Source organism: Passer montanus, unplaced genomic scaffold, assembly GCF_014805655.1.
Source record: "Passer montanus isolate IOZ18808 unplaced genomic scaffold, ASM1480565v1 scaffold36, whole genome shotgun sequence".
NCBI classification, from domain to species: Eukaryota; Metazoa; Chordata; class Aves; order Passeriformes; family Passeridae; genus Passer; species Passer montanus.
Window position 1 is genome coordinate 1,808,080 of NW_024368374.1, and position 27,988 is coordinate 1,836,067.

The 27,988-nt window shown below is 33.9% G+C and overlaps 1 protein-coding gene across 8 annotated transcripts in view; it reads right to left on the reverse strand.

Moving 5' to 3' along the window:
• The window catches only part of PCDH17 (protocadherin 17), a 90,441-nt gene that overhangs the window by 40,656 nt on the left and 21,797 nt on the right, over window positions 1-27,988 (reverse strand). For 7 of the 8 annotated variants that reach the window (XM_039716773.1, XM_039716774.1, XM_039716777.1 and 4 more), the window contains 2 exons: window positions 20,451-20,509; window positions 20,112-20,284 (listed from right to left, as the gene is read on the reverse strand). In XM_039716773.1, the coding sequence (XP_039572707.1) occupies window positions 20,112-20,284; window positions 20,451-20,509 (232 nt within the window). The remainder of the gene's footprint in view (window positions 1-20,111; window positions 20,285-20,450; window positions 20,510-27,988) is intronic. The other variant, XM_039716776.1, reaches the window with a different exon arrangement.

A 27,988-nucleotide genomic window follows, 5' to 3' on the forward strand; every position in this document is an offset into this window, starting at 1 on the left:
AACTCTCCCTCCTTGCGCACTATTCCTTGAAGTATTTGGATGAGCTCTTTTGGAATGAAACCTGTTTCTGCTGGATAGAACAAATGGCAGGATATGCTTGAAGAGTAACACGGCTGGCAGTCACCGCTGAGAGTAAAGCATATAATGCTAACTCTCAGCATGCATCAGGGTGGAATTCAAGCTCAGCTGAACAGAGTACAGGTATCCTTGTCTACCTTTGAGCTGTTCAACCTGACAGAGCAGTGTACCATAACTTTACATTCAGACCTGTTTTGTTCTTTTCAGTAAGGAAACCCTGAATACAGCATTGATGGCATCACTCGTTTGAATCAGCAAGCAAGCTATTAACGGGAGACGTCTGGGTCAAATATTCCACAAGTTTCAGCTGTTACTGTAACCTCTTTGTAAAACTGAAATGGAAAGAAGTTATCTTTTCCCAAGGTTCCACATGAAGGAATTTTAAATAAATATATATTGTAATTGAATGACAATTGTAGAAAAAAAAAGTTAAGCCCCTTAGATAAACTGCGAGACTCCTATTGCCTGAGAACATGAGTGACACTCTGCGGGGCTCAAAATGTTGATTCCTTTTCTGTGGATTCTTTAACTGAATCTGGCTTAATAAGCGTAAAACTGCCACAGCAGAAAACTGTCTAGTGGAAAAGCTCTACCTATAATTTCAATACAGCTGGAGTCATGCTGAGCCCACCTTTGGCCTGATCCAGCTCTCATGTTGCAGACATGATTCAGAAGTCAGCATAGCCAGGATTCATGTCTGTCTGATCCTTCTTCTTAGCATAATGTTCTTTTTGGATTTTACCTTGAACCTTTACAGAAATTCTGTGAAATGGACTCTTGGTGGTTACACAAGGAGGTGACTTTTCCGTACTGCAGAGTAAAAGAGACTACAAGCTGTGCCTGTGGCTAGGCTATTGAGCTTGGTTTCAGGGTCAGAGAACCCCTGACATCAGAGCACCATGGTTTATTTGCACAAAGTAAGAGTATGAGGATGTTACTGATAGGATCTGAGAAATGGGTGAATGAGGATGCATTACCAACATGCTTCTTTCATGTATAATGGCCTTGTATTTACCAGACTCAACCAAGAAGCTGCAGCAATCCCCACAAAGCTACGGCAGCCTAGTCAGGAGCTATAGCAACCCGAATAGAATCTACTGCAGTCCATAAAAGAGGTTTGGACATCAGGTAGAAAAGCATCTTAAGACATTACTTTGATGAAAGACCTCCATAATGAACGCCAGAGCATGTAAAAAACCACCTACTTCTGTCTGAGGCTACACAGAAACAGTCTGAAAAATTAAAGAAGGCAGACAAAGAAGATTTGCTCAATTGCATCACACCACTAAGTAGATATTCTTATACTCTTCCTGTTATATTCTTACTCTTTTCATTACCTTTTTTTCTAATTCTTATTCAGACCTAAAATTTCCTGATTCTCTTTACTCTGGCACTTTGACACTTTGGATTCACCTTGGATTTAAGCTCAGGCAAAGTGACTGACTGTACTTTAAGCCTAAAAATATATAAAAATAAATAGCTCTGCAGTGTTAATTTGGACAAGTTTTCACAGCCATCTCACTGTGGAAAAATAGAAAAAAATATTAAGATTTGTGCTAGATTGAGGGGGAAATGGTAATAATAATGGATGTTTGCATTCATAAGTGAAATTCTGCAACAATAGGGAGTGAAAGATCTCTAAAAGTATTTTTCCAAGGGTGAGGAAAGTCAAAATGACAAATTTCCAAGCCTAAAATAGACATTTGGAAAATTTTGTAACAAGGGAACAATAAAAATATTGTTGCCTTTGATATGTGATATTGCTAGTACACCAAAAAAAAAAAAAAGACATTGTATATGTACGTAAAAAGGTTATCCTTAGTTGTCAAAACTCCCAGGACGAGTGAGAATAAAAACCAGAAGGAGGTGAAAATAGGAAATTGGTGGCAGTCATCAGAGACAACCAATATATGGTGTGGGTGTTTCTTCCAGTAAAAAAGGAAGTGCAACATTGAATTTTACTTGAACATTAGTTACAGGTATAACTATCAAGTCTCTCTCTCTCATAAAAATTCATTATGAAGAGGCAGACTTGAGTCAATTGAATCATAAGCAAGAGATAAAATTCAAGATGAAAAAGAGACAGCTAAGGATTTCTCTATAATTGATTTGTAATAAATTGTCTTCTTTTTTTCTTTTCTGTCTTACTGTAATGGCCTAAGAAAGAACTGAAAATCACATCACATTCTGCAGCATTTCCACATTTCTGTAGAGATTCTGCTTTTACTTTCTGAATTTTAGACGCTAAAGCTTATATACTCTTTTGGGTTGAAAATTGTTAAGAAGAGGGTATATTTTAAATAGCAACCAAGGAAATGTTTGCTATGAGTGGTACATATTCAAGAAGGCTAGGCATTATGCAAACCACAAGAAGAAAAAGGCTGGTGACATTTGAATTGTCTATGATAATGTTTTTTAGATTGAAGACAAGTGACAGATATAGAGAAGCCTGTAATCTCAGATAACTTATCAAGTAGAGTGAAGTCATAAACTGTTAAGTGAAAAAGGAAAAAAAATAGGGTAGAATAAAAGTTGGTGGTGTTCGGAGAGGAAATAGCAAAGAAAAACTTCAACAAATAAAGTCCTAATTGAACAGGGAGCATAAAAATTGGTAGCCAGACCAAAATCAAGCATTTACTTGATTCTTTTTTTTTTTTTAAGTCTAAAGGATAAGAACTCCAGCAGCTAATTCTAATAGAGGAACGTGATGTAAAAGATGCCTTACCAAGGTAATACCAGGAAAACAGCCAGTGTAACCCAGCATAATTATAATTCCAAGATACAAATTACATAGGAATGATGAAGTACAATGCACTTATAACAACTAGTCAAAGAGTTAAAGAGAGGATAAACAGTGCTTACTTGTATTATTTTTTAGCATTCAACGGGCAGGTGGAAAAAGTAACTGTAAGTTACGCTGCAATGCTGGCCACTAAGCTCTCAACTTTAACGTCTACAGAAAATAGAAAAAAGAAAGGGGAAAAAAAAAAGCTACAGTATCATTTACTTAGAAAGAAAGAAAAAAAAAAACCAAAAAACAAAACAAAAAAAAACCACAGAAAAAAACAAACAAAAAAAAAACCTACCTGAACATGACAAAGCTTTTTGGAAAGAAATTTAAGAGGTCAACTACAAGACTAAATCCTTGCAGATATCATGACAGACTACCTAAAGGTACTATATTAGGAGTTCAGAGAAACTGTATACGACTTATCAAAAGTGCTTTTAAAGGACAAAAAACAAAAAAAACCCTACCTGAACATGACAAAGCTTTTTGGAAAGAAATTTAAGAGGTCAACTACAAGACTAAATCCTTGCAGATATCATGACAGACTACCTAAAGATACTATATTAGGAGTTCAGAGAAACTGTATACGACTTATCAAAAGTGCTTTTAAAGGACAAAAAAATAGCCAGCATGGTGAAATAGCAGACTGAAGAAAGTCATTAAGAGTAAAAAGATACTCTGAAAAAAAGTGAAAATTGTGAGGAAATTAGGATGAGAAAAATTAATTAATGCCAACATATAAAATGTTACAATATTTTAGGGAAGTATGAAAAAGGTTTCGAAAACTATTTGTTTATGACACAGAAATTAATGAGGATTTTTTATTTTAAAAAAATCAGAAAAAAAATCTGCCAGAGTGTCAGTGAGGCTAACAAAGAATCTACAAATACAGAGTTCTGAAAGAAAATAAGGTCATAAGTACCCACTCCTAAAAAAAAAAAAAGAAATGTAAAAAAAATATTTTTGAAAGAAGGAACCCAGGGTGATTCCTACAATGCAGATATTTTGAGGATAGAAATGAGTCATTAAAACTGCCAGGAACTAAAATAATAATAGGGTAAAATGACTTCTAACAAATCAGCAGACCATATGGAATCCAAATATGAAATTCAAGTTTTGTAACAGTATCACTTAAATTAGCTTTGGTATCAAACAAAGTGCGTAGTAAAATCTGAGACTATGAAGAGCTGCAGATAGATGTCATGCAATTGAATAACTAGTAAAATGGCACATGAGATTCAGTGTCAACAAATGCAGGTAATATACGTGATGGAAAATAGTAACAACTCTCAATACCCAAACAAAGGACTCTGAAACTAATCTCTGTATTAGTCTGGACAGTTAAATGAAGATGTCAGCTTATAATTCATCAACAGAGCAGTTAGAATAAGAAGGCATTTTGGAAAAGAATAAAGATTAAACCACAAAACATTACTCTTTTAATCCATAGCTTCTGTGTCTAGACTTCTGTATTCAGATCTGCTCATGCCATGTTCAAAAGAATATTATAGAAGTGAAAAGACAAAAAAGAGCAGAAAAGATGATCAAAGTTATGAAAAGGCTTTCATAAGAGAAGAGATTAAATAGACTAAGATTTTTCAGCTTGAAAAAGACACAACAAAGGGAAAATAGATTTTTTGAATCATGGTTGTCACTGAGGAGTCTAATAGGAAACAATTATTTACTGTTTCTCCTAAAGCAAGAAGTAGGCACTGTCAGTGAAATTATCAGGTGTCAGGTTTCAATCTAAGGCAGTGTGTTTGCACATACGCCAAAGTTGTAAAGATTTTTGTGCAGGACAAGCTAAGAGTACATAACACCGTTACACAAAAGTACAGAACAAAAATCCCAACAGTTTTGACAAAAAATACCCTTTTAAAAAAAATTTCTTGCATTCTTTCCTTTAGACTCTTAATTGCAATTGTCATGAAGTCTTTGTGCAAACCCTGGAGTAACAGGAAATTCTACAAGGTGACTCAGATGTGGTATTTGAGTGGATGATTGAATTACCTTCAGCTACTGTAAGTGAAGGACATGCACATACTACTGTTGCCCTACACTGCACAACGAGTCAGAGTCTGTTACTCCAGGTGTAACTTCCACATGTCAACTCTTTTTAGTAGGGTTGTTTTCATATGCTTTTAAACCCCTACAGATTAATATCTTATGTACCAAAGAAAATGTTTAAATCAGTGTGGTAGTTGCTGAATCAGTGCTTGCACTGCACCTTCCCAGCAACTTTTATTGCTCTTGCTTTCATATCCATTATTCTGAATGTCAGGGAGCTATTTTTAAGTACTAGCTTAGTTCAGTTTAATAAAAGATATTAAATTATCAGTACCAAAAAATTAAAAGGATTCCTCATTAAGATTTTAGTTTCATAAAATCAAATGCATATGTAGCTACCAGCATGACTGCTCCAGAGAAGCTATGTTTCACAATCTACACTGGAATGGTGAGATAGAAAAAGAAAGATGAGACCTGAATTATGGGAAGTCACAGAAGGCATACAGTTAAAAATTTCATATGTCCAATAGAAAAATTACCTATCTTTTCAATAATTCTTTGATATGTCCAATATTATTACTAAGTTACTGCTTTAAGCTTAAATTCCTTCCTTTTGAAAATTGCTTCTATTTTTTTCCAGATATACAATAATCATAATATTGAATTCTTATCTTTCTCAGAGTGAAATTTTCTGATGGTAGTAAATAAAATACTTAGTTAACTTTCAAAAAGCTGAGGAATGTGAAGCCCAAATCAGAAAGAATATTAAGCTCTATTGACACAAGGCAAGGAATAGAGATATTAAAAGCTGTGCAAGGATGTAAATTGAAGAAAATGTTACACTATTTTCAGTAATAAACACTTTGGCTTTCCTGTTCTGTAAAATAGATAAACTTAGAATATTTTGTGAACTACAAATTTAGCTGTAAATAGCAAAGCATAAAATATTATATGGGACCTTAACTTAAATTATATTACCCATAATTTCTGAAATAGCAATATGTAACAATTTAAAACTGTCTAATTAATATTTTCACAAGAAATAATTATTTTTTATCTTGAAATGGGGGGATTTCTTTGCTTTTTTTTTATAAACTACTTCTCTATTTTTTCATCATTTGTAAAAGGAGTTAAATATTGAAGAAACCAACCAACCAAGTCTTTTTTTTTGTGGGTAGAAAAAATAGTAAACTGAACCATCAGAGCAGAATACTCAAACTTCCCAAAGTAAAGGGACTGCCTTGAGAGAGAGTGAAAAAATAATCCAGATAGGATAGTTACTCTGCTACTTGTTTTTATGTTAACAAAGCTGAAAGAGCAAACACAAAAGCAGAATACAGTAATAAGTATTTGAGTGATGTACAAGATAGAGGATTTACTTTCTAAGATAGTTCTGAGAGGCTCTTATTGAGTTAAATAGTCATTATTAGGGTTAAACAAGAAGGTGTGTAACATATTCCTGATAACAGTGTTCAATTTGCCAAAAACACCATTCAATCTTTCTCTGTGTGAGCCTTGCAAGAAAGCAGACTATGTTCTCAACCAATAACACTGATGTTGAATAGCAACTTGTGAGACCAGATCTATATTGTGAAGCATTGCTGGCAAAGATATGTCATCTAGAAGTGTGAAAAAATATATGACAACCCCATTTCTCACAGCTATTTGGCAGAAAACCCTGACATTCCCGTAGTTATATTAATATATATTTAGTTGAGTTTATCTCTTTCAGGGGCACAGTGCAGAAAGATTAGAAGCATACTCTTTGTGCCAGCATGTGCAACACCTCCAGCAGCTGGCTCTGGTGATGGAGTTGAGAGGAGAGTGGCAGGTGTACTCAGGAAGGTAAACATCACCTTGCCAACATAGTGGCACACCCCAGAGTGGGTGTGATAAAAAGGGATAGATTTGAAGTATCTTAAACAAATATTTACGTAGATTTAATAGGATTGCTACTGTATGTTTATGAAATGCCAGTTGATTCTTAAATGTATTTGCTGGGGATTAACAGCTATTCCAGAATCCACTGGTATTTAATGAACATGCAAGAACTGTCTTAGATGTTATAAGGAGCTAGGCTTAAAAAGTTCATTAATTACTTCCATTCACCAAATGACAGAAATTTACTGAAGATTAACATTATGTAAGGTATGGATATGTTACACAGAGATTAATCCTTAAATTAATATATTTCATCACCCTTAATATTTAATTATCTTAAACTAAAATAGTTCCAGCAGTCAGATAAATAGGTTAATTTATTTTGATTTTAAGAAATCCATATAATCCAAGACCATGCCTTTCTTTTCTTGTGAGTCATTTCAGCACCTAGGGCTTTTTAGAAGGTTGATCTCAGATTCTAATTTTAAACCTCCAACACACTATATTCCATTGCTTCTGGCACTACCAATTTGGCCATAGAAATGCAAATCAAAAGCCAAATAGATAAATATTTAAGTGAAGCATAAAAAATAATGCACCTTACACAGATGCCTGATTTTGTGAGGGAAAAAACCAGCTCCCATCTGCAAATATGTGGAAGAGGGAATAATAGGCATGCAAACAGAAATCATATTTCTGTCATGGAAGAGAGCTTCAACACCTCTACAGCATGACTGATGAAATGGGAAAGACTTGCTAAACAAATTCATGATGATATCTCCATAAAAAACTTGGGCAGGAACAATTAATACCTATAACATAAATAAGAAACACAGAAGCCCAAAACTGGTAATAAACAATAGTCAGTTTGCAAAAAGCTCATTCCCTCAAAACCTGAGAAGAAATTCTTCTTTCATAGGTTTAGGTATATACAGTTATTTATATCAGTTAGTCATCTTTTACTGACAGTAAAGAGGATGTGATTCATCTTAAGCAGATCAAAAGAGTCATACTCTGGAAGTATCTCACACTCCTCAGCAATTCTAGAGAGCTCATCAACTAATTAACTATAAAGAATTAGAGCAGCTAGCTCAGATGTAGGTGAGGTAGTAGGTGAAATGATAGGGACAAGGTTCCTGAGAACATGTGGCTGTTCTTTTCTTCAACAGGGTTGAAAATGTAGAGGTTTGGGAAGCATTCTATTCCTTTTTTTTTTTTGTACCTAACAAAACTTTCAGGTCTTTTCATCATTTTCTATTTATAGAGGACTAAATATCTAGAAGAAAACCTGTGCCTTAGTTTCAAATCTATTTTGGAAATGTAAAATTCAGTCTAAATGAAGATGCCATTAATTAGAATATCCTGGGCTTCATTAAGACTTTGAAGAGTACTTTTAGCAGTCCTAAACATTTTTCTTAATTTTTTTTTTTATTTTCCAGAGTACTATGTTCACACATCTAAAGGAAAAATATCATCCAAGTTTTGTGAAAAACTTATTTTTTAATACAAATGGTTATGCAAAAAAAAAATGTATTACCTGATACTGAATTAAAAATACAAAGTTATATTTTATAGATTTATAACAAAACAAAACAAAAAAATAGCACACTGTGTTGATTCAATATGGGCAAAGTGGTACAGTTCTGCTGACCACGATGAGTTTAGGAAAAAAAAGCAAGCATTTGTCTGATATGAAATATTTCCAGTTTAGAAATATTTAAATGCAGCTCGACTCTAAGAAAATTACAAATTTTTATCACTTTTGGCAGTGAATTAAATTTAACAAAAGAACGCTCCCTCTAACAGTTGCTTACTTCTTATGAAATCTGAATGTGTTTTGATTGCTTGTTTGGTTTTCTTTTCTCCTCTGTGTTATACATTATATTCTCACACCCTTAACTTCTAAGTTAATACTTTTTTCTTTTTCTAACTCTCACTCTGTCTTTCCATGCTTCTGGATATCAGAAAAAGACATTTAATAAGTTTACAATAAATCTGAGCTTCTACTGTCATCTGAATCTACGTATTTAAAGAACTTAAAGTAATCTTTCGGTTCTAAGTAGCAATGAAATTATCAGGCTTTAAATACTGGCTTATTTTGAGGCTTTAAATACTGGCTTATTTTGCCATACTTATGAAAGTTACATATCTCCTGAAATCACTGTAAAATAATGCTGAATTAGTAATAGGGGTAAGACTTCTCAATAGCAAAAGGAAGGTGAGTTCACATTAATCAGTAACTGTCCAGCCTGTGTTGGGGAGGCTCTTTTCTTGTGCCAAAATTTTAGCAACATGTTTTGCTATTCTTCATAAAATAAGAAAAAAAGGTGAATGCACAGAAAATAAAACATATAAAAATAAATATAAAGGAATGAAAATATTCATTAACAATAAAGAATAAATAAACAGACTCTAAATGTAACAAAAATATAAATATTATCAATACCTTTGTATAAACAAAAAATATCCATTAGAAAAGTTCACAATCTTATATGCCATAGGCTAAAATATCTTCTGGAATTTTATTTTCAAAATCAATATAACGAAGAAAGAAAGTTTTGAGAGAGGTTTTATTTCAGAAGTCCAAACTACTTGACTTATTTTTTTATTGCGAACATGAATGTCAAAATAACTTTGTTTTGTTTTGTTTTGTCTGGGTGTTTTGTTGTTGTTGGGGTTTTTTGGGGTTGTTTTATTTTTGGTTAGTTGGGGTTTTTTTGTTTTTTGGGTTTGTTTCATTGGTTGCTTGGTTTTAGTTTTCATTTGGTTGGCTTTTTAAAAATAATTTTTACAGTCCAGTTCAGCAATAGGCCCTGGTTATTCAGGTACTCTGGTACTCCTGAGAAACAAAAAAGCAGCCACAGAACACCAGCTAGGAAAGCTGAGTTTAATGCTTTCCTCACAGCAGTAGCTTCAAGTTTCACTGTAGCTTTTTGTCTCCATCCTTCTCTACTCCATGTAGTCCCCCTCAAAAAGAAGTAATTTATGTGAACTTTTCTAACAACAAAATACCATAAGGATAAGGGACAGAATCCTTGTTTCAAAGCAAATTAGCAATGTTGAACAGAAATATGACTTGTTAAAACTAATCAGATACATGAAATGCAGGAGTATTCCATAAAGTGCAGGAATACACCACAGAGTGTAGTAATATTCATATTCAGCAGCACACACAGATCCAGTACACACTTCCCAGGGCCATGAAGATTACAGATGTGCTGAAAAAGTCTCTCCACAGGGTCAGAACAGACACACTTCTGTTTCTGTTTTCTTTTTTATGTTTGATTTGCACCTTGAAAGGTTGTTTCGGCTCTGTAGCTGTCTAGAGATCTCGTCAATGCACAACCTAAACTGCACTTTTTATGTAAGAACTGTATACATTTGTTCAAATAAAAATTGGGTCAGATAGTGCTATACATTATTAAATAGATATTTTAAAACTTTATTTGTAAAGTACCGCTTTACAACTGTATACTCTATTATGACAGCTTTTGCCTTGGAATTATTATTGTTCCAAAACAATTTTTATGATGAAAATTGAGTGTTTTGTGTAAATAGATTTGTGAATTGTTCTCATATTTGCAGTTTTAAAACAAGCAAGCATAAAATGTTGTAAAGCATTGAATTTTCTATAATGTTAAGGTATTGATTTATATAGATTAGAAAATTAAGTTTTCAGGAATATCAGTTAATGATGTATTATTTTTATATTTATGATTATGTATGTGGACACATATAGACACATACACTACATATATGTATACAATATTAATAATACTGCATTAATAATAAGCAGAGATAATAAAAGACTATGCATTTTTGATATGTAATTACATGAACACCCCTACCAATTTATATGAAACAATTTATGTATTAAAAAACTGGAAGAATAGGGTCCTAAATTTAAAAAATACCTCTGCTTTTCTTAAATAAAGGGGTATTATCTGTGCCACAGTATGACTTGGTTATACTGGGCATATGCTCTTCTCCATTTCACTCTGCAGAGGGGAGCAGATGGAATTAAATATAGCTTGGCATGCAGCACAGGGGCAGCCATGGAGCACTGTTTTTTAGTACCATGCAGGCATTACCAGCTCTATGTACATTAGAGATGAAACACAAAAAAGGGCATGTCACCTTCAGGAAAGGGTAGTAGTCAGGGAACATCTGTTATACATGCAGTGTTCCCTGTAGAAAGAACTGAAACATGATGAAATATGCATCAAAAGTTCCCTATGCACTGAGGTACATTAAGTCCCTTTCAAACCATATGAAGCCCACTTGGGGAAGGGAGGTTATTTGAGTGCAGCAGCTGGAATAGGAGAAAGCAGCAGCAGGGAATGGAAACCAGCTGTTCTGCCATTCTGGAGATCCGATTGGGCAGTAGGCACACAGAGGCTGATGCATGGCACCATGTATCACTGAAGTACAGAGACTTTGTCTGCAGAGACACAGATTCACTAAGTTCTGTTAGTTAATCGTTCTGCAGCTCTGCCTCCAAGCCAAGACCATGCTAAATGCTGTATATTATTGTTGGGAAACACTACATAATTTTGGCACCATAAAAAGCAGGACTAGAGTGGATCTTCTGGCCCTGGACAGATTAAAATAAATGTAGATTATCACTGACAAATGTGTATTTAACCTGTTTTAAAAATCTCCAGGAAAGGGTATTCTTTAACTTACAGGTGTAGCCTACTTTAGTGCCTACACATCTTTATAATGAAGTTCAGTCTCAAATATAACTTAAATATTTCTCCCAGAAAATTAAACAAAATAAAGAAGTAAGCACTATCATATTTATAACAATATTAAATACACAAAGACCTTTATAAGATTTCACTCCAGTCCTTGTTCATTTAAACATACACAGATTCTAAACAAACACTTCTTTCAAACTTCACCTACAGGTAATGTTGCATAAACCTTTATTTTCTGCTGTTATTATACCTTTTTTTTTTGATTTTGAATCCTTCCAGATCTATCTCTAACATATGCCCACAAACTGCATACTGTAGATGTATCCCTAATTACAGCATGCTGCAACTCTGGCCCAAATTAAATTAAACCATGTTTCCCCCTCTGGAAGCCACAGCATAGGAGAGAAGTAATATGTAAACAGAAAAAGGGCCATTAAAAGGACAGTCTCTATTAGTGTGCACAGATATTAGGAGATACCCTTTGTTCTAGAAGAACAAAATACAATTAGTAGTATTCCAGCTAAAGCACTGCTGAATGGAATAATTTACTCCTGTCACTTATTTAAGACACTTCTCTTTTGTCTTCCCTAGCTGGACATAGAACTATTGATAAATACAATCATTCAGATTTCCAGCTAATATGTGTCATCTAATAATATGTGTCATCTTTATGGGACCTCCATCTGCAGAATATTGCTTCTTTTTGGTTAAAAGATTGTGACTGCAACACACAATGGGATTTTGTTAAATCTTGTCCACTATTGTGATTTATCATATCAGTATTTTCTGCTTACTTAATAAGTGGAGATACATAAATCATAAAATGATGATTAAAAATTATGAAAAGAGACAATGTATTTATTTTGCCTTCTCTATAAAACTGAATAAACACACATACCCTCATATGTATGGGTTGTTTTTTTTTTAATTCTCTAATTCTGTGTAAGCTTAATTAAAATAAATATGTAAGTACACCATTCAAGGACATTTTCAGACACAGATCAAGAGTCAAGAATAGACTCTAGCCCTGTTACAATAGTTTCCTTGATATTAAGTATTCATCCAATATGTGAATATATGCCCTAAAATATTCATTAACAAAAGCACAAGTAGTGAATACCCATTTATCACCCAGGGAAATGCATAAAGCCTGATACTATGAAGACTCTCTATTTTCTGATTTCCTTGTTTCAAAAGTTGTTGATCTTTCTATGCCCCCACTTTTCTTTCAATTTATAAAAAAGAATCTGAAAAGAAGAAATGTTAGCTGAAGATAATGATTTTGACATAGAAGGACCTCATCTTACTGAGAACTGCAAATCCTTCTCTTGCTCTTCTGGTGGGAATAAAGTGAAAAGATAACTTATGGATTCTAAGCCTTTCAAGAACAAACTGCAGTACTAACTGTGCTCAGCCCCAGGAAAGGCAGTGTCAAAACAGAAAGTACAGAAAGGATGTAATGAGATTTCCACTAGTGACAGGGGAGGGATATTCTGCTTTGTTGCCTCTGAAGTAAAGCAGATGAGCACCAACAGCTACAGCACCCAAATATTAGAATCTCAGATACAAGACTTATGGTAATAGACTTGTGATCTTGAAGTGCATGGTATGAATTAATTTGCAAATAAGCTCATCAAAGAAAACTCTTCTGAAATTTATGAATACTTTTATTGGTGCAGTCATGAAGTTTTCAGATGTTAGTAAGGGCATTATCTAAATTGATTCAATAGCGAAGCGGCCAATGAAAACAAAACTGGTCAAAAATACATATAATTTTCAACCACTGAAATATTTATTAATTATAAAATAAGTAGAGATAATGTGGAGGAGAAATGAAATTACCTAAAAATGTGGCATGACACACCAAATGGTGCATAGATGTAATTGTGCTGAATGGCTGTAATCCCTCTCTGTCACAGTGACTTGTTTGTGTGTACTGATGGAGAAAGCTCTTTCTGTATGTTTTGAAAGTCAGTTATAGAAATTTGCCCCCCTAATCTTTGGCTAAATGCATTAATTGTGGGATGTGCTGCTCACACAATTTCACAGCTACCAGATATATGATGGCAATAATCTGCCAGGTGATGAAACATGCACCTGATTAAAACCCCAGTTTGGCAGAACACAGCACGGGTTGAAATGCAGGATAATGGGCAATTACAGGCAGCAATAATAGGCTAAGGCAATCTTATGTAAACTGTATTCACTGTCACTTCAGCTGCTAGAATGTTTGCACCGCTCTTCTATTTTGTATGAACAAAATAGAGGCAGAAAAGTCATGAGTCATTAAGTGAATATATCCCTTCTCCATTAGGATGCCACTTCACTTCCTTTTCTGACTTTTCTGTTCTTTTAGGACAAACTGCTTCCTCACACTTCTCCTTCCTTACTTGGATAGAATTGCTTGAAAACCAAAGCTGCTTGTGTACTTCTGAGAAGAGCACACTTTGATGAAGCTGTGCCTGGAAGTCCTCGCACCTATAACAAGGAAGCACCAAATATACTGGATTCTGCTTTGAAGCAGTCACACAGCTTCAATCACAAATTTCAACTTGGTACAAAAATAGCTGAAATCTAAAAGACGAACTTAAATTGACTGGTAGACTAGGAGATTGTCTAAAAATAGAACCTAAATCATGAGAGATATTCAACACAATACTCTGAGCAAAGAAAAGTTGGCAGATACGAGAATTTTCTCTTTATTTTGTCTAAATCCATCATATAATTCGCTGTAGACATTATAGAGCAAAAGATATGTCATAGATTACTAGGTATTAACACAAGAAAAGCTAACAATCATCTGTACAATAAAGGTAACTGACCTGCATTTTTCTCTGTAGCTCATTAACTTTGGTTAGAAGGGAGAATATAATTGTGATCTCTCAAAAAAAAGGGAACTATTGAACATTTGCACAGTCCAGCTTAGCCCAGGTAACAAAATCTTGCAAAAGTTTACCTAGATCATCTTAAAATGCTTGAGATCAAGAAACTTAGAACATTTGAAACTTTTTATTAGTTTCCTCTGACTAAAAGTAAAATGTATCAATTTAAAAGTTTAATCCCAATCGAAGTTCACCATTCACAAGGATTTATAAGTACTATGAGACCAATAATAATGCTGGTAACTCTTACATACTTTTAGAAGTAGTTTCACTGAACCTAGTATTCACAGCAGGAAAAAGGAAAATAATGTCAGCAGTTCCAGTGTCATATTGAACTTTTATACACAGCAGAAGTAGATATCAAAGATATTATTATTCTTCATAAAGCTCTGCACTTCTACCGACATTTTTAATCTTGAACTCTCATTAATAGAATAAGACCAAAATCAAATATCTCCAGCTTATTGATAACTAAGTTGGTTATCAGAATCAATCAGAAATAGTTAGAGTATATATAAATTTTCTTTGACCTATGCTAGTCCTCATCTAGGATCATTCAAGTGCTTGCATAAAACACAAAACCAAAGAAAATATGAGAAAAATATATAGAAAAGAACAAACAGAAGCAGAAAACGCAAGTCACAATACCTCATTTTGTGTGGGCTTTACCTAACAATTTCCAGAATTTACAGTTCTAGAAACAGATTCTACTACTGAGACATACCAAAAAAGGAAAGATACCCTCAATACTACAACTAAGCTGTTCTTATAGCTTTCCTGGAAATCAATTCATCAGATGAAATTGGAAAATGGATATTGTGTGCAAGTAAACAGCAAGTTAGCATCTTACCTGACCATATTAGAAGTAAGCAAGTTAGAAAGGATAATAGTGCTGGACATAAAGACTATTAAGTAGTGCAAGAAGGGCAGTCTGACAGATATTTTGAGCACAGAGAGAATGTGATAGATGTGCTGTCCAGACGAGAAAACCTATGGGAGGAAGCATTGATGACCAGAAGTTTTCACATGTTGTGTCAAATCCTGGAGACTCCCAGCCTCCTTCAGTTTCTCAGAAAAGGCCATTACCAGTTTTGCAAACTTTGAAAAGAAATATTCCTCCACAATCTTCTTTTCCTATTATCTTATTAAGCTGGTGTATTCATAAAAGAACTCATCATCCCCAATGGCATGGAAAGCATTGGTGATGATGTCAGACAGCAGAAATGTGCTTGATGAACTTTCTGCACTTATCAGTCTAGACTGCTTCTAACTCAGTTAAACAGAATGGATTTTAATTATCCAACAGACTTTAGCAAGATTATGGCAAGAAAATTAATGGATAGTCCAGAAAAAATTGTGGTGATTTTTTTTTGTAATTTCTGCTCTGCTGCCGATGGATAATGCAGGATACTTGATTTCTAGGATCAGTCTTGTTTAGTAAATGGAGACTACAAATGAACAAGTTACTACAGACTGTTGTGTGAACATGTTCAGTGGACAAACACAAAGAATAACAAACAGTGTTCATAAGAGCCTCTAGAACTGATATAATTTTTATTCCTAAGACTTATATGCAGCACTGCATCAGTTGTGATGCAAATGTATTTTTGCTGTGATGAAGAAAGAGCTATTATATTTTTAAATTACACTTAGTATCACTTTTTTCATGTAGATACATTAAATTTCTTTTATATGAGTAACAATACCATAGACTAAAATGGTGCTATTTTACAGAGAAGCCTGATGGACAGCCTTGGTCCTAGAGGAGACTCTGACAACTATGCTGAAGAATTTCATTTCACCTTTCCTCTAAGCAGTTGCCTCTGTTTTTTTTCTTTTTTTTCTCAGGATCCACACTATTGTTAAAGAGGCAACAGCATATGTAGAAATGGCTCTTCTATGGGATGAAGGTGTGAATGGCAAGAAACTGTGTTGAAAGAAAGATGTAACACACAGTGATAAAGCAAAAACTCAACAAAGCTACTGAATTTGGAGATATTTAATCCCTTGAAGTTTTTTTGACAAGCACATGAAAGTGTAGGTTTACAATGGAACAAGAAAACACAGGCAGAAAAGAAGAAAAAAAAACAGAAAAGAAAAGGAAACTAAAAATTGCTGGGGAAATCTAACAAAGACAATAATTTATGAGTAACTAAGAAAAGTCCATAACTTGGTTTTTTTACTGATTATAAGGTAAGCATATGCAGGATTCACTAAGAAAAGTATAAAATTAACATCTTGCTGTTTTACTACTCCCTTGTAGATATGATTGTTTATATTTTATGGGTTATGATATAATTTTCAGCTTTGGATACCTTTCAAAGAAATACAGATTATTGTTGCTATTCTTAAACCATACCAAACAAAACAATTACTCTGTTATTTAAATGCAGAAAGTGAATATTACATGCTACAACTTCAAGTGAAATAAACAAGCAATTTGACATATGTGTTCAAAACTAATAGCTCTTGTAAGATTTCCAAGTAGGGTGATCTCAAACTGTCCAAACTAGTGATAGGGTTTAAAGTATCAGCAACAGAAGTGGTAAAAAAACCAGGTAAACAAAACAAATTTATCGAAAACCATTCTATTAAAGGAGCAGCAAGCATATGGAACAAGCTGTTTAGTAAAGACAGATGGTTAAAATAGCATAAGTCAGCTTAAGAGACTAGATATTCCCATGCAGAAAGTGGCTTGGATGTCACAGCAAAAAAGTATGAAACTAAAATAACTAAAGTGGGATGTGCTTATTGTAACACAAAACTAACTATCATGATAACTTTTACAGTTTGGGGGGTGTTTCTGCATTCCTTCCATTAAGGCCATTCCACAAGCCTTTCATTAATTATTAAATAAATTCATTCTAATTTGCATAGTCTTTCTCATTTGTGAAAATGTTTAAAATCACTACCACAAAAAAACTTGCTATCTGGATATATTTTCCTTGAAATCAACTATTTCAATAGTAAACTGACAGGCTCTATCATTCACTGTTTCCATTAATTAAATTAATATCATAAAGTAAGCTTGATTGCTTCTCATCTCATGCTGAAATCAGAAGACATCCTGTCTACAAAATTTTTTCAAAAAATTTCCTACTTCTCTGTTACTTCTTCCGAGTAAAGCACAATTGCTGTAGTGCTACCAATCAATACACTTTTTATCTCAGTATGGCCTTTCAATTTTCAATCATCTGGGCTAGAGTTGCTCAAAACTGTAGTCAAAACACTGGTATAACTAGAATTCTTATTACTGCCATGGTGGAATTGGATGCATAACAATAGTTTTTGGATTATGCAAAGAATATGTCAAACTTAACTCATTTTTAAATGATTCTCATGTCAAGATAATTTCATATTATTTAATTATAAGTGTTGTTCTTATAGCAGAAGCTAAAAGACAATAATCAAGCTTAGAACTTGGCTACAAAACAGTGAATCCCCTTCCCTGCATACAACCCAGAAGGATGGCAAAACCACAATTTCTGATATTGCTTCAGGCATTGCTGGAAACAATTGTTTCTAGCAAGCTTTCCATTTCCTTTTCCCAGAAAACAATTTTTCTCTAAAGAAAAATTCAATTCTTTTTCTATCCTAATCACATACATCATATTTCTTACCCTCCTTCAACTTGCCTTATGACTAGAGAAAACAATTTTATTTATCTTCTTTCAAAAGAGAAATATTACCTTGGGCAAAGAACCCTAATCATACTAAGCTCAATGACAAGTAATCATTGATTTCATTGGGAACTACACATAGCACCACATTTGTTACTGCAATGACCTGAAATCCCATAAGGTGCTTGATGCAGGTTCAGTTTTCATAATATAACAATGATTTTATTATAGCACACTAGAGACGGAAGAGTTCATTCAAGCAAACAAATTTATATCATTACTATTTGCAATTATATTTGGAGGGAAGAAAAAAAAATTTAAAAAAGGGAAAAATTAGTTTGTCTCTTTATCCCTATTATTTTCTTTTCCTCAGCAAAGAAATTCACATAAACAGTCACTGCTGTAGATCAGTGGCTGACAATACTTAATGTTCACAATTCAATATATGTTTCATAAGAACATGAGGAATTCATCTGAGTGATTGGAATAAATTTTCTTGATGAATATGGCAGCTCAACTAGGTATAATGACAAGTGTAAACCTGCATATAACTCTTTGCATTATAATGAAATTAAGCAATGGGAATGGTTGGCTTAATGTGCTTACTAGATTGCATATATTTTGACCAGAATTGGGTTTGATGCTGCTGGACAAACTGCAGTATTATGAACACTAGCCATACAATCCTTTCCTGAAAAAACACACATTTTTAATCTGAATACTAGATAGTTTCCTAGGGAAATTTTTACAATTTTAAAGCTCTTTTGTGGCTGTACTTGATAGATGGAAATCCAGAATTTTTGGCTTCATATCACGTAAAACTGAGAGAATAAGACATATGCTCAAATAGCTTCTTTTAAAAAAATCCTGCACTGCATCTTTATACAGATCAATGTCCAATTATAAGCAGAGAGTTGCTGTGGCAAAGGGTCAGAAAAAAATAATCTTTCCGGCATTTATCACTTGGAAAATAAGGTCACATATGAGGTCAACCTCCAAATGTATACAGAATAAATTATACTGCAGCATTCTAAATATTCTGCACTGCAAAAAATTGTACTGCAATCTCAACATAATCAGAAAAATGAAGTTGAACATGTATTTCCTGACAACTGTACTACAGATCAGACTAAGCTAAGAGGAGAAAAACCGAGGTCCAATTAACCAACAATTAATAAAAACCTTATCATATATTTCTGCTTAATTAGAAATATAATTTCTTATTAAGGCTGACTGATTTAATAATTTCCTAACTATATTTAACACTGTAAGATCCTCCCCACAACAAAGTAAAATAATGGAAAACATTTAAGTGTTTTGTGATGCACTTCTGTATTGCTTACAGCATAGAAGCAAAACATAAAGGCAGAGAATGCTGGAGTGCTTTGTCTGTCTGATTCTCTAAAAAAAAAGAGGTGTATCTTTTGAAATAAAAGACCTCCTAATTAGATAAAACACATCTGGAAAAAAAAAAATTGACACAGTTTGAGGAAATAAATATGCTTGTTTGTCAGAATGAATGTTGTGAGAGAACATCGTCACTGTCCTGATCTAAGTCATTTTGCTCTTTCACAGTCTTAATCTTTGCTACCTTCACAGGATATGAATGAAAGTATACTGAAAATAAGATTGTATTAGTATTTGACACTTCTCATGATACTCTTAATTGTGAAATAAACATTACAAATAGGAAAATACATCCATGAAATGAAAACAACTTCTGATTCATTTTTACTCTTGTCTTTTATGCGAAGCATTTTCTTTTCCTCTTCTCCAAACTACATGAGGAATATAAATGACTGGTGTTCTTTTATCTGTTGCAGTCATGTCTAGTTTGAATTTCCAAATCATGCTTTGACAGAAGGATTGTATATAATATATCACAGGCAATGCCAGTAGAGATAGAGTATATTCTAATCATTTTCAAAAGTACTAATTTTTTTTTTAATCTGCTTTGGACACTTGTGGTTTCATTTCATGTTCATTCTGAAAGATACTGTGTTCTTTGCTCTGGGCTAGTGACAAGATTTACTGTTTTCTCTGATAATATTATCAGTGGGCTATTCCTCTCTGATAAACCACAATTGCAATACTAATAGGTTGATAATGACATTATAAACTTTATGCTTTTGTAGTCATCGTAGGCTTCACTCACCTTGTTCAAGTGGCTGGCTTTTAGTTGAAGTAGTTTTCATCTTGAGTGCCTCCCTAACAGACATGTCACAGCAGGAGCCTTTGTTAGTGTCTTGGTCACTGTCAGCCTGATCACTGTCCCCATGCCCGCTGTCCCTCAAGCTGGCTCTTTCTGGATCCTTGAACGTGGAGCTACTGAAATGCATATTGAAAAAAAAGAAAAAAAAAAAGAAAAAAGAGAGAGAGAGAGAGAGAGAGAGTGTTGTATTTACTTGTTCTAAGTTGAATTGTACTCTCTGGCAAAGCAATTTTGACAAGAATGCAAATGGGGAAGCCAAGAAAGTTATTTAATAGGCCTTACCTTTGAACAAACTGCTGCCTGCTGCCCATGTAATTGGGCTCTGCGGGAAAATTGTCTGTCTGTGAAAGAGAAGGAAAAAAATACGTATAGTTGTACACTGGACAAATCTCCTGCAGAGCAACAAGATTTCCTAGAGGAGAAATGATTAATAATTCAAAAATTCCCTTAATCTTCAGATTTGTACATTTTAATTAAATTGGAAAATGCTGGCATGTAATTATGTGCTCAGAACAATTAAATGATTCCGGTCCACAAATTACCTGCTAAAGTAAACAATGAAGCTCCAATAAGTGGCATTCTCTGTTAGTAACCTGATAGATGACACTGTTTATGTTTTTTCATTAGATAGATATTAAGACTGATGGTTATTGAAAATGAGAGAAAAAATAACTCTTGCATATTAAAAAAGTGAATTATTCAATAATACTAATTTTTAATCATAATTACATCATCTACTGGGATTCTGAAGCTCTTCCTTCTGTAATACAGTTTTGTATGCTGCTATATTACACTTGAATTGAAAAAATAAACAAAAAATCAAGAAAATTTATGGCTGATTAGCTGTGGGGTTTCTCAGATGCTACTGGAAAAATGCAAGTATTAAAATATTTGGATTTTCTCTCTTTAATTTTCATCAGTATTAATATCTATGTCAGAATAATGAGAACCACACATGCAAACGAGAATATTGAATGATCACTGCTGACAAGTAGTTTTTAAAAGAAGATACTTTCATTAAGTCTGTCATGTATATTTTTAGCATCATGAGCCAAGTAACTGTAGAAGCAGAAGTATTAAAAGGATCCAGACCAACGTGGAGTCCTGCCAAAGGGAACTGAATTCCCCTTGTATCATTAGCTGAAGTTCTTTGGGAGAAAGAGAGACTGCATCATTCAGAAAACTCTGCATACTGTACATTCACGCACGTCACTTCTTCTTGCAGCTGACCTAGCGACAGAGCTTCTACTGTTTTCTGCATCACTTCACATCACACCACTCTGCTCCGCAGCAGCTCCGGCAGTCGCAGCAGCATCCAGCGGATCAGTATCCATAACACGGGCAGCACTCAATTAATGCAGCTGAGGGCCTGAGGTTTAATGTCACACAGCAAGTGCTTACACAGGTGATGGGATCTTAGATATTTGGATTTCCCTGCCACTCCCCGTCATTTTTTTATCTTTGTTTTGGTTTTATCAATAGGAGGTAATTAGAAATATTTGCTACTTCTTGTATGGGTGGAGTATTTGAGCTTGGAAAAGAGGCAAAAAGTTTTATCCAAAATTTAGGTCACTGAAGTTTGCAACAGAAATTGGGCAGACACCTGTTACTCCTAAGGGACTTGTGAAATAGATGTGCTTTTATACCATGGATGTCTTTTGTGTTTTAGAGAATGGATGGAAAATATAGAACCATCTTCTGTTCAGCATGTATGACAATGTACACCACACTTTCTTCTGGTTTCTAGATATTTTCATTCAAAAAATAAGTTTACAACACATACTGTGTTCACATCCATGCTAGCTTTTAGAATAAAAGTTCATCTTCACATTTAGTGTTTATCAAGTTAGAAAAACAAATATTGGAAACAATAAAAAAGGAGGTATATTTCAGCATTTCTATGTGTATCTCTCAAATGCAGCACATCATGTTTTGGAAGCAGCTCTTCTGCTGTTTCACTTCTTCTTGCAAGTTTTAAGCTAGTCTTTCTCTTTTGTGCAGGAAAAAGAGAGATCTATATATACTCATATAAAATCATTATGGCACTTACAGGATGCAGTACTTATCAACCTGAATAAAAACCTTTACAACTGCAGGACTCGTGTCTCTTTTCTATGTCTAATATCTCAAATAGAGATATCCAGGGAAACTGACCTTATGCTTTTACTTACATAAGACATCTGTCTCCTCCTAAACACAGCTGCTACCAGAATCAACATTTCCATTTTTCATGACATTGGCAGTCAAAATGCCTGCTATAAACTACTTTTTCATTAATTCGCTGCTATTAAAAGTCAGACTTTTGATCTGAAAATAATTATAACTCCTCCTTTTTGATGGTTCTAAGAACTTAACTGTAAACTGGACCACTGTGAGAACCAGTCATACTTTTTGTCACTGCTTTTTCTCATAGCAAAAAAGCATTTCACACATCTTGGATGAGCCAATACACAGATATTAAAATAGAAGATATGACCACATCTCAGCTGCTGAGAAATTCTGTATGTATGGTAAACATTAAAAATGTTTAAATAGATAATAATTTGACCAATTGCCTTCATACTGTATTTTACCTCGAGACAATGAATTGGGTGCCAGGTTACAGCAAGTTCATTATTGCAAAAGAACAAATGTAAGTTCTTTATGATCATATACAGACACAGAGCTCAGAATTGAATGCTGTTCTTTCTGCACTAAAAGCATTAGCCCTTCTTCTATGAATTATGAAGGTATGATGCTTGTGTTGAGCTGCAACAGCCCTCTGAGATACAGGCAGCAAAGGGAGGACTGTTTCATGTATGAAAATATCTATTAAAATTGTGATAAATTTTTAAAAAAATAATAATTTTAAGGTTTGGCAGTTTTGAGGAATCTTAGAAACGCAAACATCTGCTTCACAATGGATGAGAAAGACGAATGTCTAACATGTCTAACTTCTTTAAAATCTTTTATTTTTGTTTTTAATCCCAGTTGAAGTGAGAGGTCATATACTTAAAATTTTTACAGTTTAACATTTATGGAAGTGATATTACACATTCCTGCTCATGCATTAATCACACTTCTTTAAATTGCATAGCTATAAGTCAAAGAAACAAATACTACCTAAAAAATCTAAAAAACCTCTTGTTCTTCTCTGTGTATTTAGCCCTTTCTAGGACAACAAAATCACCAAAATGCTGAACTTCTAGTTTTAGGGTAGGTTACAGTTCACCCACAGAAAACCACCTAAAATCTAGTCAGTTACTCTAGCAAATCAGCCAAGATCCCTCAATGTGTCTTTGAGAAATACAAACTATCCCTTTGGTCATCTAGCGTTAGGTACCTAATAATCCTGGGGAGCATTATTGGCATTGGGGAATCTTGACAACCATCAAGATGCCCAGTGCAATAACAAAAGCTAAGTAAGAAACATCAGGTCAGAAGTGAATTGCCTGGAATTGCAGTCTGCTGCTAAATAACAAAAAATTATTCAAATGCCAGCATCATTAACCTCCTGAAGAACAAAATAAAACAAATTCCACTCTCGTTCTCATCTTCACTCAAAAAAAATCTCCAGGAACAATCTGCCTCTAAAAGTCACCAGAGTTAAATAGTAAAGAAATGTTAAATTTTTTATCTCTGTGATTCAAGACTGAGGGCTGGAGTATCAATTAAATCACCAGCAGCTACCACAGTACAGGTTCTGCAGTAGCTGTTATCTAAAATTAAAAAAAAAAAAAAAAAAAAAAACAAAAAAAAAGGAAAAAAAAGTAAGAATGTCCACTGCCAGCAGAAAACTAAAGTCTGTGATATCAACCTAACTGTCCAAAGCCACCTTAGAGAAGTGGCCCTGATTTTATGTCTCATTTTCACAGATTAGTGGAATCAGATAATTTCCAATAAAAGCATGCTGTCAAACCATTCAACAGATATTCTTTTTTGGCAGTTGTTATAATAGACCTTTACAAATATTTTCTTCTACCTATCTGTTCTAATATGTGACTCTGGATCAAATATGAAATTTTAGGAACACTGTTATTAGTGTAATGTTGCAGAAAAATGTCTGAGGATTTCTGTACAAGAATTTGATACAGCTTTCTCAGAAGTTGAAGCTCATTAAAAAAGCCATTTAAAAAGAGGTCAGAATGCATAGGAACCTTTCAAAAGCTGAAAAATTTTAAAAAGAAAGGGTTACTTCCTTTTAGAAAATATCATACAGTTTGATTTTGTTATCTTTTACTTCACTGAATTGAGGAGAAGGAAAATAAAAGAAGAGGAAAATTAAACCTGTGCGAAATATACTTTTCATAGAATCATAGAACAGTTTAGGTTGGAAGAGACCTTAAATTTCATCTAGTTCCACACATTCTCGCCCCATTATGGGTAGGGATACCCTCCACCAGTTCAGGTTGCTCAAAGACCCATCCAACTTGGCGCTGAACACCTCCAGGGATGGGGCACCCACAACTTCCCTAGGCAACTTGAGCTGGTTGGATTTACCGGTATGGAATTTCAAATGAGACAATATAATTGCTTAAGTCCAATAATGGGACTTTGAAAGTCATTAACTGGCCAGTTTTCATGAGCAACACATAGAATCTCTTTCCAAGTGCATCAACTGTCTACAAAACTATTCAGTTTTTTGCACCTGTCAGGACTTGTATATTATGACCACACAAGGGTCTAGATAAAATAAAATTGTTGCCAAGTATAGGTCTCTCATGATGTATTTGGAATACTAAATTTTATAGACTCGGAAATAAAACCATTCAAAAGTTTGAAAATCAAGTGTTAAGTTTCTACTAATTAATTCTGGAATGGTTATGGTTTCCAAAAGTTTAATTTAGAGAAAGGAAAATTAAAAATTATAGCCAAGAACAGAGTATGAGAAACAAATTCTTCATAGGATCCATTAACCTTAAATAAACTCATACAAAAAAAACCCGGTAAAAACTTCATCACTGCAAACAGCCTGAACCAGCCTGGGCCAAGCATTACACAATGAATTATGGAGAATATTTTTAGCAATGGATTATATTCATCTCTTATCCCTTTTTTATCTTTTCATAAATTCATATTCACAAAGTATATGTGTTTACTTCTGTCGAAATATTATGCTATTTTTATAAATACAAAGGAGTTCTACTGTGGCTCTGCACATACTATATTTTTTTTTAATTTGGGGTTAAAATTACAGCAGTGTATTAATCAATCAGGTTTCAAAAATTCTGCTATTGCTCAGTAAGAGAACAGTAGACAACTTCACAGATCTGCTTTCAAGAAGTGCTGCGAAAAGCAAACTGTTTCTTAAAAATTAGAGGTTCCTCACTATTTTTCTTTCTCTTTACTTTTAAATAAAAACATTTTTATGTCACAATTTTGAAGATTTCTAGCAATATTTGGTGTATTCCATACTATTTTAATAAAATTAAAGAAAAAAAAAAGAAAAAACCCAACAATTGCAATTCAACAGGTTTGTCTAAAAAAAAAAAATCAATGCTTACAAAGAAAAAGAGGAAGTGAGAAAGAAGGAGACAGAGACAGAGAGAGAAATTCAATATTTAAGTATTCTTGACAAATTATGCCTAGAAATAATTGTCATATAAGGGAAAGATGTACTCTAAAATATGAAAAAAAAGACTTAGACATTAATCAGATTTATGAATATTAGATGACTAGAATATTCATAATTTTTTCTCAGAATTACAAGAAAAAGTATCACATTTTCTGAAATTATTTAATGCAGCTCCATTTTATGTAGGTGTTCATACCTGGAACTGTAATAAAGCAAAATGTCTTTGCTGACTCTAACGTCTTTTTAATTAAACATTAAATGCAAAAATGAAATGAAACTTCTCTCACCTTTATCAGACTGTCACTTAATATCTAATTCAAGCATCTTCTGTGCCTTTTCTTGAAAAGCTGAATTCGAAGTATTCACCCTTCCCCCATAAAACAAAGATCTTATATAATGGCAATCTCTTCTGGAGGCAAAAGAATTGTATTCTGCCAAATTGAGTTTTGAAAGAGCAGACAATTGTCTTCATTTTGTTAGCAACAGTGTGGGTTCAACGTAGTACAATTTTTCACAAAGACTTCTCAGTATAAAACTGCCAGTGAGTGTGCATACATAGCCTGAAATAGTTTTTGCTTCCAAAAGATTTACTTCATTAAGAAAATTCACTAACCCAATATCAAAAACAAACAACAACAAAACCAAAACCTAACCATAAACCTCTCATAGGTTATTCTACTCCTTTCAAGGACAAAATTAAATAGGCTATTTTTAAAAATATTATCCTACTATGTGCTCTCTACTCTCATTCCTTTGAAAACACTTTTGATATATAATTTATATGACTTGTACATATTTGGGAAATTTCACACTTGCTGCAAGATGTGTATTTTGGTATTAAAAGTCCTACAGTGTGTTTATGTGAATTTCTGACATATATAGCATTCTTCAAAAGCACATTGAAAACACAGAACAGTAAAAACAGTCAAATGCACAAGGCAATATTGTTCACAAAGCTGCTGTACTCTTTCTTAAAGTGTTGGTTGGTGGCTCGTGTCTTCTCTTCCTCTTGAATGAGAAAAGCAAAACTGTGAGAGGAACAGGTCCTGAGCTCTTCAGTCAATTGCAAGTGATGTCTGAAAAGAGAAGCTCTGAGGACAGACACTACCTTCCTCTCCCATAAGCAAAGGAATGCAGATCTCCCTGTCTAAATGCCTAATCCATGCACTGTTTTCACTTAGCAAGTACCATATTTGTTATCAAAATAAATTATTGTTGATTTATTGGTTAAGGTGTCATACTAAGGCATTGTAGATTATTTCAGTTGTTTTCACTATTTGTTTAATGAACCTATTTGTTAAACGTTTACAAGAGTTTATTCTGCAATGCACAAGACACTAAAGATGGCAGAAGCCTGGATTGTGGGAATTTAACACAGTGAAAGGATTAGAAATCACAAGGCCCAGACATGGTTCCTCTCATCTCATTGATGATTGCACCAAGTCAGAAGACTGAAGAAGCTAAAAAGGTCACTACAGAATTACGTAATTTTAAGTGATCAGGGTAAGAAAAAAGTAGACCTGAGTAACATTCAAAAGATGAGGTGAGACCAGACCCAGATCAGACTTTCTGATATGAAATAAAAGATTTAAGCATTTCAGGAACAAGCTTGTCTCTTTGTCGGCAGGGAAGTCAGCTCCACAGAAGCCTTCAGCTTCTCTGGATGTGTGTTTAAGGTCAGACTTCTCTCTCTAAGAAAGATGTGACAAAGGAAAATTGTGGAATCTGAACCCAAAACTTTCTCCAATGCCAAAGGGAATCAAGATTTTCCAGACCAAACTCAAATTGCTGGATTTTTTTACAATGAATTCAGGTTTTGAAGCCTTATTTTGTTTTGCACTGGAGAAACACAAAATGCAATGAAATTAGCATGATCTCAGATTAGAATGTGGAAAGTTGTCAAATGTGACTAGGAAAAAGGAATTGTAATATGAGTTCTGAAGCTGAACTACGTTTTGGAGAAGATGCAAGATAAGAATGTTGGAAGAAGTGCCAAACATCACACCACATAAAGAGCTCAAGCTGAAAGTACAATAACGCTATCACAGCATCAATAAATAAACATAATGAAATTCATGACACATTATTGCATTGCTCTGCACTGCCGCTATTCATTTAAAAATGATGAACACATTTAAAATAATTCGCAACTTGTCAAATGCCTGTGAGTGCTGCAGTTAGACTGGTGCCACAACAGGCATTTGTAAAGGTCTTACAAGAGAGCTTCACACAACTTATAGCAAAGTAAAGATGGAAGTATAGGAAG